This window comes from Haematobia irritans, chromosome 2 (assembly GCF_050003625.1).
Source record: "Haematobia irritans isolate KBUSLIRL chromosome 2, ASM5000362v1, whole genome shotgun sequence".
Taxonomy (NCBI): domain Eukaryota; kingdom Metazoa; phylum Arthropoda; class Insecta; order Diptera; family Muscidae; genus Haematobia; species Haematobia irritans.
In genome coordinates this window covers 21,143,018-21,158,031 of record NC_134398.1, presented here as the reverse complement: position 1 = coordinate 21,158,031, position 15,014 = coordinate 21,143,018, and the positions used below count along the sequence as shown (strand labels likewise).

The following is a 15,014-nucleotide window of genomic DNA, read 5'->3' as shown; positions in this document are numbered from 1 at the left end:
TTTCTATAGACAATTTCGTCAAAATTTTATTTCTATAGAAAATTTTGTCAAAATTTCATCTCGGTAGAAAATTTTGTCAAAATTTTTTCTCTATGGGAAATTTTGTCAAAATTTTTTCTTTATGGGAAATTTTGTCAAAATTTTATTTGTGTAGAAAATTTTGTCAAAATTTTATTTGTATAGAAAATTTTGTCAAAATTTTATTTCTATAGACAATTTCGTCAAAATTTTATTTCTATAGAAAATTTTTTCAAAATTTCATCTCGGTAGAAAATTTTGTCAAAATTTTTTCTCTATGGGAAATTTTGTCAAAATTTTTTTCTTTATGGGAAATTTTGTCAAAATTTTATTTGTGTAGAAAATTTTGTCAAAATTTTATTTGTATAGAAAATTTTGTCAAAATTTTATTTCTATAGACAATTTCGTCAAAATTTTATTTCTATAGAAAATTTTGTCAAAATTTCATCTCGGTAGAAAATTTTGTCAAAATTTTTTCTCTATGGGAAATTTTGTCAAAATTTTTTCTTTATGGGAAATTTTGTCAAAATTTTATTTGTGTAGAAAATTTTGTCAAAATTTTATTACTATAGAAAATTTTGTCAAAATTTTATTACTATAGAAAACTTTGTCAAAATTTATTTTTTTAGCAAATTTTGTCAAAGTTGCATTTCTATAAAAACTTTTTTCAAAATTTTATTTCTATAGAAAATTTTGTCAAAATTTTATTTCTATAGAGAATTTTGTCAAAATTTTATTTCTATAGAAAATTTTGTCAAAATCTTATTTCTATAGAAAATTTTGTCAAAATTTGATCTCGGTAGAAAATTTTTTCAAAATTTTTTCTCTATTGGAAATTTTGTCAAAATTTTTTCTCTATGGGAAATTTTGTCAAAATTTTTTTTATAGAAAATTTTTTCAAAATTTTATTTGTATAGAGAATTTTGTCAAAATTTTATTTTTATAAAAAATTTCGTCATAATTTTATTTTTATAAAAAATTTTGTCAAAATTTTATTTGTGTAGAAAATTTTGTCAAAATAATATTTTTATAGTAAATTTTGTCAAAGTTTTATTTCTCTAAACAATTTTGTCAAAATTTTATTTCTATAGAAACTTTTCTTAAAATTTTATTTCTATAGAAAATTTTGTCAAAATGTTATTTCGATTATTAATTTTGTTCGGCTTGAAGTCATAGAAACAATCGATTATTGATTTGTTTTAATATTTATTTCAATATTTCGGTTAGTGCCACTAACCATCCTCTGGGATTTTGTATTTACATAAAATACAAAAATTAAATTACATTTAATGTTCACAAATCACAAATATTATTTGAGATCTAATTTATTGACAACAAGTAAGGAAAGTCTAAAGTCGGGCGGGGCCGACTATATTATACCCTGCAGCACTTTGTAGATCTAAATTTTCGATACCATATCACATCCGTCAAATGTGTTGGGTGCTATATATAAAGGTTTGTCCCAAATACATACATTTAAATATCACTCGATTTGAACAGAATTTGATAAACTTCTACAAAATCTATAGACTCAAAATTTAAGTCGGATAATGCACTAGGATGTTTAGGAAGTTTAGGAAAATTAGAGTCATTTTTACAACTTTTCGATTAAGCAGTGGCGATTTTACAAGGAAAATTTTGGTATTTTGACCATTTTTGTCGAAATCAGAAAAATATATATATGGGAGCTATATATAAATCTGAATCGATTTCAAGAAAATTTGGTACGCATAGCTACAATGCTAATTCTACTCCATGGGCAAAATTTCAACAAAATCGGAGTCAAAAATTGGTTAGTTGAAATTAATTTAGCTGTCGAACTATATTTTATTTTTAAATTTTGTTGCCTTTGCATACTCTCGGTTAGAAAATGTCGTGAGTCTCGTGAATTTGTCGTGAATCGCGTGAATTGTCGTGAATCGTGCGTGAGTGTGAGTCCTTAAAAGTAGTTCATGCGTGAGCGTGCGTGAGTACAGGTTTTCATTTCGTGAATGTGCGTGAGCGTGATTGGCTACCACACGTATCGTGCGTGAACGTGCGTGAATAAACATTTTGTTTCGTGAATGTGCGTGAGTGGGAGTGAAATTTCACTCACGCGCACTCTTCTACTCAGGAGCCCACCCTGAGCATTTTTGCCGAAGACACCATGTGTCTCCTTTTGGGTGTTGCAAACATATGCACTGACTTATAATACCCTGTTCCACCGTACACTAAGCTTCGTTTGTGTCGATGCCTGTTTATGATGTGTCGATACATTCGCGCGCATTCTTCCGTGTCTTTTTTGAAATGCATTCTCTTGTCAGGAGAGAGATCTATTATATTAAGCATCTCAAGAGTTTATCTACGCCTTTGATTATTCTCTTGAGCAAGTATATACGTCTGTGAAATTGGGCTTGTGTCCTGCAGAAATGTTTGCCAAAATTTTATTTTTATAAAAATTTTTGCCAAAATTTTATTTCTATAGAAAATTATATTTCTACAGAAAATTTTGTCAAAATGTTTTCTCTATGGGAAATTTTGTCAAAATTTTATTTCTATAGAACAATTTTTATAAAAATAAAAATTTCATCTCTATAGAAGAATTTTCCAAAATTGTATTTCTATAGAAAATGTTGCCAAAATTTTTTACAAACTTTTGCCAAAATTATATCCATATAGAAAATTTTGTCAAAATTTTATTTCTATAGAAAATTTTGTCAAAATTTTATTTCTATAGAAAATTTTGTCAAAATGTTATTTCTATAGAAAATTTTGTCAAAGTTTTATTTCTATAGAAAATTTTGTCAAAATTTAATTTCTATAAAAATTTTTGTCAAAATTTTATTTCTATAGAAAATGTTGTCAAAATTTTATTTCTATAGAAAATTTTATCGAAATTTTATTTCTATAGAAAATTTTGTCACAATTTTATTTCAATAGAAAATTTTTTCAACATTTTATTGCTATAGGAAATTGTGTCAAACTTTAATTTCTATAAAAAATTGTCTAAAAATTTTATTTCAATAGAAACATTTTGTTAAAATTGTAGATGTATAGAAATGTATAGAAAATGTTGTCAAAAATTTATTTTTATAGAAATTTTTGTCAACATTTTATTTTTATATAAAATTTTGTCAAAAATTTATATCTATACAAAATTTTGTCAAAATGTTTTTTTTTTTTTTTAATATTTTAGCAAATTTTATTTCCATAGAAAATTTTATCGAAATTTTATTTCTATAGATATTTTGTCAATTTTTTTTTCTATATAAAATTTTGTCAAAATTTAATTTCTATAGAAATTTTTTCCAAAATTTTATTTCTATAGAAAATGTTTTCAAAAATTTATTTCTATAGAAAATGTTTTCAAAATTTTATTTCTATAGAAAATTTTATTTCTAAAGAAAATCTTGTAAAAATTTTATTTCTATAGAAAATTTTGTCAAAATTTTATTTCTATAGAAAATGTTTTCAAAATTTTATTTCTCTAGAAAATTTTGTCAAAATTTCATTTCTGTAGAAAATGTTGCCAAAATTTTATTTCTGTAGAAAATTTTGCCAAAATTTTATTTCTATAGATAATTTTGTCAAAATTTTTATTTCTATAGAAAAATTTGTCGAAATATTATTTCTATAGAAAATTTTGTTAAAATTTTATTTCTATAGAAAATTTTGTTAAAATTTTATTTATATAAGAAAGTTTTGTCAAGGTTTTATTTCTATAGAAAATTTGGCCAAATTTTATTTCAACAGAAAATTTTATCAAAATTTTATTTCTATTGAAAATTTTGGCCAAATTTTATTTATATAAAAAAATGTTGTCAAAATTTTATTTCTATAGAAAAGTTTGCCAAAATTTTATTTCTATAGAATTGTTTTTTTATCTCAATAGAAAATATTGTTAAAATGTTATCTCTATAGAAAATTTTGTCAAAATTTTATTTCTATAGAAAATTTGCGAAGTAGCTCTTAGGTGGAGATGAATATTCTGTAAAATCTACCAAAACGTCAAGAATTCTACCAATTTAACAAACAGTAAAAAACTACCATTTTTGGTAGGAATCAACTAACTTTGGCTACCGTGATTGTAATAGGAAAAACATCAAGAAGGTTACTTTAATTTTCCATCTATTGTATTTTCCAATTTTTTTCAACATCCTATTATTTCCTTTGAATTTCAATTTGTGATCCTTAATTTATTTGAAATAAACTTAAATCATAGCCATTTAAAAATAATCTCTTTTCTCTTTAGCAACAATTCGTTTTGAACGTTTGACCCTTCCTTCCTTGGATTGCAAACAATCAAAGTAAAAATTTGTTAAAATGACTTTCGGTCCTTTCGGTTTAGAGGAATCCTTGCTACCACTAAAGCAAGTCAGGCATCCAATTCATGTAAGACAATATGCAAACAACACCAGCAACAAAATCAGCTTGCAAATGCTTATTACGCCACTAACTTCACATAAAAGTTAAAAGAGTTACAAGTTCACTCAAAAACAGGATAAAAACACCCGACCAGTGATTGTAATTGTCGTGAATAGATGGGCTGGCTGTTTGGCTCATTCTCTAGATGGCTGGTTAAGGCAGAAAAAGTTAACTCGTCTGGTTCTACGATAGACTGAGAGCATTTCTGTTGTTCTCAAAAAAAAGGAAAAACTCAAAGTCTAAGGTTTCGTTTCAGTTACATTGCCCTTTTGGAGCTAAAATTAATGAGGTGATAGATTCTTGTTCAAAAGTGCCAGTGGTCGTAAATGCAACTGATGCAGTTGCAAAGGCAAAATGTGGCAATTACATCATGACGAAAACTTCTTCGGATTGCTTTTCCAGACCTGACATGTTTACGCATAAGATTGAGTCTGTCTTGTGCCACCCTTCAGTCTTTGCATCTTATGGAGGTTGTTTTTCTATACCATCTTTTTTGAGTTCTCTAAACTTTTCCTTGGTTAACAAAAAATTTGTGTGAGTTTTTGGTAATAATTTTTGGTAAAAATGTAATTTTACTCCACACTAAATTTGAATGAGAAAACCTAATATAAAGTTACACTTAAATTACCTTGGCCAAAGAGATTTGTGTGAGATAATAAATATAAAAGCCGCATTTAAAAGTCAATTATAAAGTTACATATTTTACATCATGATTTCTTTATGGTGGTCATAGGGAGTAGATGCTAAAGGATTAATTTAAATTATGGATTTATACTACATGGGATACGATTGCTGAAGTGGATTGGGATAAAACAAAAAATTTTTTTTTTGGGAAAGTCAACTTTAGTAAATTTTGAAAATGTTAAAAAATTGACCTTTCCAAATTTTTAAAATTTCGAAATGGTGATTTTTGAAAGAAAGTTTTCATTCTGATATTTGCATACTTTCAGGCGTTAGATATGGACGCTTATCAACATTATGAAATGATACGGAAAAGTGATCACTAATATACTATTGTATACTTAAACTCGGAAAACGATATCTAAAATATTGTGGATAAGGTTTTTTTTATTTTTTTAAAATTTGTAAAAGTCGAAAAGTGGATTATTGCAAAAATTGATTTTTCTTAATATTGGAAAAGTCGATTTCAAGTTATGAAAATGTCGAAAAAAACAATTTTGAAGCCCACTACCTTGCCTACCTTGAAGTTGACAGTTCGGTGAGTTATCCTACTGTAGACAATTTTCATTCATATATTTGCATACTTTCAGGCGTCACATGTTGACGCTTCGAACCACTATGGTTTGGGACGGAAAAGTTGTTGTTGATTTGATGTAGTTTATTGAAAAACTTAAAAAGCAAAATTATAAAATTTCATATTCAAAGGTTATTTAAATCTAAGGTTACTATGTTTAAATTTTGTATGAGACCCACAGTATATTTTGGCAAAGTATATACATAGGTGGTATAATAGCAACATCAACATTCTCCCTCCTGTGAATCACTCTGATTCACCATTAGTTGTTGTAAAAACTGCCAATTTTGATACGGGTCGCCGTTTCACTCCAGAAATAGTTTTGATTTCGGCAAATCTGATTTGTCCATCCTTAGCAGGGAAAACTTTTATTATACGTCCTTTTAACCATTGTCTCCTTGGAACAGAGCTTTCCAGAATGAGTACAAGATCACCAATTTTTATTGGATCCGTTTTATTTCTCCATTTGGTCATGCGAATCAGCTGTGGAAGATATTCTGTGATCCACCTTTTCCATAAACGATCTTTCAAATTTTGGGAAATTTTCCATTGCTTGCGGAGACACAACTTTTCATCTTCAGTATTCGGCGTTTGCGTTGAATTCGAACAGCCAATTAAAAAATGATTCGGAGTGAGTGGTTCATCATCTTCTGAAGAGAGGGGTATTTCGGTAAGTGGTCTTGAATTTATAATATTTTCGGCTTCAATTAAGACACTTTGCAATGTTTCGACACGTGGTACTGATTCTTTTAAAGTCTTCTGAAGCAACCTTTTTATGATCTGAATGAGTCTTTCCCATACTCCACCTGAGCTGGGGTTCTCTGGACAGTTGAAAAGCCATTCTATTTGTCGGTTGGATGTTTCCTTTAAAATGTCATCTTCATTAATAAGGCGCTCCTCTTTTTTTAAAAACTTTTGTACTCCAATAAAATTTGTGCCATTATCGCTACGAATCCTTAGAAGCGTTCCTCGGCGATTGATGAAATTTCTTAAGCATAGTATAAACGCGTCTGTCGATAAATCGTGAGCGAGTTCAATATGAGCGGCCCTTATGGTTAGGCAGGTGAAGACCACTACCCATCTTTTTTCCTTGCGGCGACCAATTGCTACGTCGAAAGGACCACACAGATCGACACCCGTATAAGTAAATGGCCTTACAAAAGGCGTTATTCGGTCTTCGGGCAATTGTCCCATTTGCGGAATTTTCGGCTGAATTGAATCTAATTTACATGTATAGCACTTACGTTTTACTTTGTTGTACAATGTTTTAATGTTAGGAATCCAATAATGTTGTCGAAGTTCATTTATTGTCAAGTTTTTATTTTGATGGTAATTTTTGTTATGGTAGTGCGTCATTATTAATTCAGAAACCCAGTGATTCTGCGGTAAAATTATCGGTCTTCTTGCATCGAAGGGTAAGTACAAAGCTTCATCTAATCTCCCACGAATGCGGATGAGACCATCTTGGTCCAAGTAGGGTGCTAGGCTATGTAAGGGACTACTTTTTGAAATTGTCGATCCTTTATATAGAGTTTTCAACTCATCTTTGAAACATTCCGATTGAACCAATTTACAAATGGTTTTATCCGCCTTTTCTATTTCATCGCCATTCAAAGTCCTTGAGCTTCTTGTAGTCACCTTGGCAAAGCGCAATACCCAAGCAACGCTTCTCTTTAGTTTAGTATATGATGAAAATCTTTCATATTCAATAAACGATTTGTCTTGAGCTGTTGACAAATGAAAACTGGCACATATTTCATCTACCATAGCATTCTTTGATAAAATTATCTCTTGTTTTGGCCAACATGATTCATTTTCCCTTAAAAAGGTTGGGCCACTAATCCATATATTGTTCTTTAATAGCTTTGGAGGAAAAACAGTTCGTGTTCCAGCGTCAGCCGGATTTTGTTGGGTAGGTACATACCTCCATTGTGAACACTTTGTTGAATTTAAAATTTCGGCAACTCTGTGACTCACAAATGCCTTGAAACGTCTTTCCTTTGAATTCAACCATTGTAGCACCGTTTGAGAGTCCGACCAAAAGAATACCTTAGAAATATGAATGTCATGATTATTAATTATAACTTGACTTAACCTTGTTCCTAACACCGCAGCTTGGAGTTCTAACCGAGGGATGCTTAATAATTTGATTGGTGCGCATCTTGTTTTTCCGATGACAAATGATACATTTTCTTGTATTTTACAATAGCATACGGCAGAAAATGCTTCTTGACTTGCATCTACGAAAACGTGTAGTTGGACCTCTTGTTCGAAAAATGTTGGAGACAAACACCGATTTATTTTAAAATCTTTCAATTTTTCAAATTCCATCCACCAACTATACCACTTCTTGTGTAGTTCCTTTGGTATTGCTTCGTCCCATCCAATTTTATACTTCCATGTTTGTTGCACAAGGCTTTTAGAATATAAAAGAAAATCGGCTATTAAACCAAATGGATCAAAAACTGCCATAGCTATCTTTAAAAGTTCGCGTTTTGTTGGAACCCTCACACCATAGAAAACATCTTCAGCTAGATTGTGAAATTTTGTTTTGAATTCAAAAACGTCTTCTGTTTGAAAACCACTGTTTGACACAAATCCTCTTAATTCAAATCCAGCTCTTGCGTGGACTGTAACGACCTTCTCACAAACTTCAATTGCCTCGGTTTCAGTTTTGAAGCTAGCTACGAAGTCATCCACGTAATGCTTTCCAATTATAGCAGCAGCAGCATCTGGATATATTTCGGCAAATTCAGTAGCATTACGATTTTTTATGTACTCTGCACAACAAGGCGAGGGTATGGCACCAAATATCATGGAGACCATAGCATAATGCCCTACAGGCATGTTGCTCTCACCATTTCTCCACAAAAATCTCTGAGAGTGTTGATCTTCTTTTCGTATCTTTATTTGTGAAAACATCTCCCGAATATCTGCTGCTACTGCGATTTTACCTTGACGAAATTTCAATAATATACCAAGAAGAGAATTTGCTTGTTCCGGTCCTTTCAACAGAAGATTATTTAGTGAAATACCTCCGACCTTTGCGGAAGCATCGAAAACTACTCTTAGTTTTTGTGGTTTATTCGGGTTGATTACTCCAAAATGAGGTAGATACCACACTGGATGACGAGTTTCAGCAATTTCTTCCTCACTCAACTTTCGTGCATATCCCTTTTCAATATATTTTTCAATTTCCACCTTGTACTTTACAGCGAACTCAGCATTTTGAAACATTTTCTTCTCGATTGTCAAAAGACGTTTCAGTGCCATTTCAAATGAATTTGGCATCTCAGGTGGATATTTCTTCCATAATAGTCCAATCTCAAAGCGATTGCCAATTCGTTTTGTAGTTCTATCCATAATTTCTTTGGCGATTTGATCATTATCAGATAACAGCGGACTTATTCCAGGGCACGTACCGAAATTTTCATTTGAAATGTATTCTTGGACAATATTATGCAGTGTTCCATCCTTCATATGTAAAACCGTTGGTTTATCACAGACATATCCTGTGCCACCATATACAAACCAACCCAATTTACACTGCATAGCTACTAAATTGTCAGATTCGTTAACATCGAAAGGTGTACCTAGAAACGTATTATCTAGTCCTAGAAGGATTACGGGAGTCGCATCCACATAATCTTCAATAGGCAACGTAGAGAATTTAGGATGTTGAGATTTCGAAAATGATTGTGTAGGTAAATTCAATTCCTTCACAGTATGTAGGTTTTTTAATGAAAATTTATCCGACTGTCTTTGGGTTCCTTCAATCTGGCAGTTTACAAGGAAGGACTTTTCGGTTACCACCTTATCTCCATACCATAGCAAAATTAAATCGGTGTATTTACCTTTTAATCCCAAAGATTTAGCTGTGTCTTCTTTAATCAATGAAATAGACGATCCTTCGTCAAACATTGCATACGCATTTAAACTTCCTGAAGGACCGTGCAGCTTAACAGGCAAAACTTTAAAGAGCTTGCTCTGCTGAATTTGTGGTTGTCTACAATTTAACATTTGTGTTGAAGATGTCGGCTGTGTTTTACCTTCGTGAAGTAATCTATTATGAAATCGTTGGCATCCATTCAATCCACACACCCTTTTAAAACGACATCCTGATGATCCATGTCCTTTATGCAAACAACAAAAACATAATTTTGAAGCCTTTACCTTTTCTAATCTCTCCGATACTGACATTTCTTCAATAAATGTTTTGCATTGGGATATGGAATGAACTTCTTTACAAATTTCACATTTTGGTTTCAAATTCTGGGTCTTGTTAACAACCATCATCTTGTTAGGGTTTTGATCCTGTGTTGACGAACTGCATGACATCATACTTACAACTCTGGCTAAGTTACCAAGCCAATCACAAAAATTTTCGACCGTAGGAAATGGTTTTATGCCTGTAGCCACTTTCGCCCATTCGAATTGTTGGTCCAATGGGAGTTTTGAAACCATTTCTTCAAGCAACGTAGTACTTATCAAGTGATGTTGACAATCGGCGGAGTTTAAAAAGGCAACTACGTTTCTTACCGCTGTAGAAAACTGCACAATTTGTTGCATATTTTTTCTAGAAATAGTAGGAAATTGTTTTATTTTCAAAACTTGAGAACGTACCAAAATATCTGGTCGCCCAAATCGAAATTCTAATTCTTCTATAACTTTTGGGACGTCATTCGGAAATATTAACATTGAAGCGACTGCTTCCTTAGCGGGTCCAGAAAGACATTTCTGAAGCCGCATCAAATTATGGCGATTGCTGTATCGAAAGAATTCAGTGGTATCCTTAAAGTTGGCAATAAACAACGGCCATTCATTTGCATTTTCCGAAAATGGGGGTAAATCGTACAGCTTACCCATTGTATCGGCATATACAGCTTGCGTTTGTGGAGGTTGATGAAACGTTTGTTGGGCATTTTCCCAACAATTCACAATTGGGGCTTCTTCTCCTCCAGAAGCTTCATTGGCATATTGTGATGATACTCCATTTCTTTCAGAACTTACGTTTGCAGTAGATGAAATCCGAACTTGCATTTCTTCCATTTGTTTTTTTAAGCTATTAATATCCGTACGGCTTTCCACCACTGCTCTCGTCAAATCCTTGAGACCATCAACTATGCCCCATATTTGCGCTTCCATAGATGGGTTTGCCTCTATCATTGTTGTATTTAATGGATCTGCGTCCACGTTAATTGGTGACTCAGGATTTCCCTTTGAACGTAATTCGTAGCCTGGCATGGCAATATCCAGTATATCCACACAAATTTCCAATCAAATTACCATAAAATGTATGTGTCCACATCCAATTGTGGAACCTTTTGACAAAACTCAAAAAAGGAGAATGATGATAAAACAGCTATACCAAATGTCCAAGCTTCCAATTCTTGAACGAAAATGCTCCAATATCCGCACAAATTTACGGAAAAAAATCTGGCACAATCCAGAAAATCAAATACTTATGGGCAAAAAATTTAAAACTGTTGTTGATTCGATGTAGTTTATTGAAAAACTTAAAAAGCAAAATTATAAAATTTCATATTCAAAGGTTATTTAAATCTAAGGTTACTATGTTTAAATTTTGTATGAGACCCACAGTATATTTTGGCAAAGTATATACATAGGTGGTATAATAGCAACATCAACAAAAGTGATAAACAATATATTATCAGACACTTAAACTCGTCAATAAGATGGGTGAAATAGATTCAGATACAGCAAAACAAATTGTTTGTTTTGATTTTTTCAAGATTTGTAGAAGTCAACGAGTCGGTTTTTGCCAAAGTCAAATAGTTGAAAATTTTTTTAAAATTCTAAATTACAAAAAAAAGTCTCAAAACCGACCTTTCCAAATATTGAAAATTTCGTCGACATTTTGATGCTCATTAGTATCTCTACCTTGAAGTTTACAGTTCAGTGGAGTATCCTAGTTAGCATGCTATAGAAAATGTTCATTCACATATTTGCATACTTTCAGGCGTCACATGCATAGTTGCACTCGAGCCAGAAGAAAACTTCCACTAGTTTATACTGAAAATATACATTTGATGAGAGGTGACTGATCTGTTGAATTCGAAAAATATGTTAAAAAAATTTTATGGAACAGGGTTTGAGATATCCCGTTATTTTTAGTTTTTCTCTCTTTTTTCACTACACAAATTATATCTAGACTTAGAAATGTCCGGTTATATCGGTGGTGGTACTTAAATGAAAGGTAATGAGATGACGAATAACCGCGTATACTTAGATCTGTGATAAGTTATTGATTAAAATATCAATGCAAAAGGACAAATTAAAAAAAAAAAAAAAAAAACAAAACAAGTATATACGGCCGTAAGTTCGGCCAGGCCGAATCTTATGTACGCTCCACCATGGATTGCGTAGAAACTTCTATGAAAGACTGTCATCCACCACCATAATTATGAACTGAAATGGACGAATTCCTGCATGGTTGTTAGAGACCATATACTACCACCACGTACCAAATTTCAACCAGATCGGATGAATTTTGCTTCTCCATAAGGCACCGGAGGTCAAATCTGGGGATCGGTTTATATGGGGGCTATATATAATTATTGACCGATATGAACCGATTTTTGTATGGTTGTTAGAGACCACATACCAACACCATGTACCAAGTTTCAACCGAATCGGATGAATTTTGCTCTTCCAAAAGGCTCCTGAGGTCAAATCTGGGGATCGGTTTATATGGGGGCTAATCGGGCTGCCACTTTAACCTAACCTAACCTATCACAATGGACTGAATAGTCTAAGTGAGCCTGAATCTTAATCGGGCTGCCACTTTAACCTATATGGGGGCTATATATAATTATGAACCGGTATGGACCAATTTTTGCATGGTTGTTAGTGACCATATACTAACACCATGTACCAAATTTCTATTGAATCAGATGAATTTTTGTCTTCTAAGAGGCTCCGGAGGTCAAATCAGGGGATCGGTTTATGTGGGGGCTATATATAATTATGGATCGATATGGACCAAATCCTGCATGGTTGTTAGAAACCATATACTAACATCACGTACCAAATTTCAACCGAATCGGATGAATTTTGCTCTTCCAAGGGACGGACAGACATCCTTAGATCGACTCAGGATTTCACCACGACCCAGAATATATATAATTTATGGGGTCTTAGAGCAATATTTCGATGTGTTACAAACGGAATGAAAAAGTTAATATACCCCCCAGTTAATATAATATATAATGGTGGAGGGTATAAAAAGGCCGATTAAATACGTATATAATTAAGTTTAAAGTTTCTATAGAAATAAAATTTTGACAAAATAAAATGTTGACAACATTTTCTATAGAAGTAAAATTTGGAAAAAATTTTCTATAGAAATAAAATTTGGAAAAAATTTTCTATAGAAATAAAATTTTGACAAATTTTTTATAGAAATAAAATCTTGACAAAATTTTCTATAGAAATACAATTTTGACAAAATTTTCTATAGAAATAACATTTTGACAATGTTTTCTATAAAAATAAAATTTTGGTAGATTATTTTTGGCTCGAGTGGCAACCATGATTATGAACCGATATGGACCAATTTTTGTGTGATTGGGGATCGGCTATATATAACTATAGACCGATATGGACCAATTATGGCATGGTTATAAGCGGCCTTATACTAACACCACGTTGCAAATTTCAACCGGATCGGATGAATTTTGCTCTTCCAAGATTCTCCGGAAATCAAATCTGGGGAATGGTTTATATGGGGGGCTATATATAATTATGGACCGATATGGACCAAATCCTGCATGGTTATTAGAGACCATATACTAACATCACGTACCAAATTTCAACAGAATCGGATGAATTTTGCTCTTCCAAGGGGCTCCGGAGGTCAAATCTGGGGACCGGTTTATATGGGGGCTATATATAATTATGGACCGTTTTCGACCAATTTTTGCATGGGTGTTTGACGTTATATACTAACATCACGTACCAAATTTCAACTGAATCAGATGAATTTTGGTCTTTTAATAGGCTCCGGAGGTCAAATCTGGGGATACGTTTATATGGGCGGCTATATATAATTATGAACCGATTTGGATCAATTTTTGCATGGATGTTAGATGCCATATATGAACACTGTGTACCGAATTTCAACCAGATCGGATGAAATTTGTTCCTCCAAGAGGCTTCGGAGATCAAATCTGGGGATCGGTGTATATGGGGGCTATATATAATTATGGACCTATATGGACCAATTATTGCGTGAATGTTAAAGACCGTACACTAACACCATGTACCAAATTTCAGCCGGATCGGATGAAATTTGCCTCTCTTAGAGGATCCGCAAGCCAAATCTGGGGGTCCGTTTATATGGGGGCTATACGTAAAAGTGGACCGATATGGCCCATTTGCAACACCATCTGACCTACATCAATAACAACTATTTCTACAAACGTGATTTCTACAAACGGACGGACAGACGCACGGACGGACATCGCTAGATCGACTCAGCATTTCACCACGACCCATAATATATATACTTTATGGGGTCTTAGACCAATATTTCGATGTGTTGCAAACGGAAGGACAAAGGTGGATGCTATAAAAAGTGGCAACCCCTTATCAAAAGGTGGTACACAAATGCAAAAACTATCACAGTTAGTGTCATAACAAACGAAAATAGCACAAGTTGTATTATCGCACAAAATAGTGGGATATTTTGCACGTCGTTGACGCTGATTGTTAGTGCTATTGTTCGAAATATAAGAAATATCCAAGAAGATCTTCTTCAAGATCTCTAAATTTGTTGTTTATGATTTTCATAAACAGATTAAAACTTTTAAACGAGGTTACGGTCATTTTATGATTGAAATATAATCATAGATTATATTTCATCGAAAACATATATTTTCGTCATGTAATCGTCATTAGCAGATTTTCCACTGTCCTGCTTAACAAACCATTTCGTATTAAATGATCCAGAATTGAAGAATATCCCATGGTTATATAAAATTTCATATTTTCGCACAGAATAAGGCAACTGATTTGGATTGGTTTTTGGCGTAAATATTTAACTGCTTGATGAAGTAACTTCATTTAAACTTAGTTTAATATTTGCACTCGAAATTCTATGGTTACTGCAAATTTAATATTGCCAACAATTTGCAACAGTAAACTGACAATTACAATGTCATCCTAATGCGGTATTAAATGAGAATAAATTTTCACAAATTTTCCGCTTGGTTTGCTTATTCACTAAGGCCATATAAAATGGATGAGGTTTTGTAAGGGTTCCCTATTTATTTTGTATGGCATAGCGAAAATAAATAAAATGAGAAATTTTCAAAGT

At 32.2% G+C, this 15,014-nt stretch overlaps 1 protein-coding gene across 1 annotated transcript; it reads right to left on the bottom strand.

The window, feature by feature from the left end:
* Window positions 1–5,923: 5,923 nt before the first annotated feature.
* Window positions 5,924–14,665, bottom strand: LOC142224491 (uncharacterized). Its single transcript, XM_075294267.1, has 4 exons — window positions 14,626–14,665; window positions 14,322–14,462; window positions 10,301–10,914; window positions 5,924–10,228 (listed from the first exon to the last, which is right to left on the bottom strand). Exons 1-4 carry the CDS (start codon window positions 14,663–14,665, stop codon window positions 5,924–5,926), a joined length of 5,100 nt encoding a protein of 1,699 aa, XP_075150382.1.
* Between the last annotated feature and the right edge of the window lie 349 nt (window positions 14,666–15,014).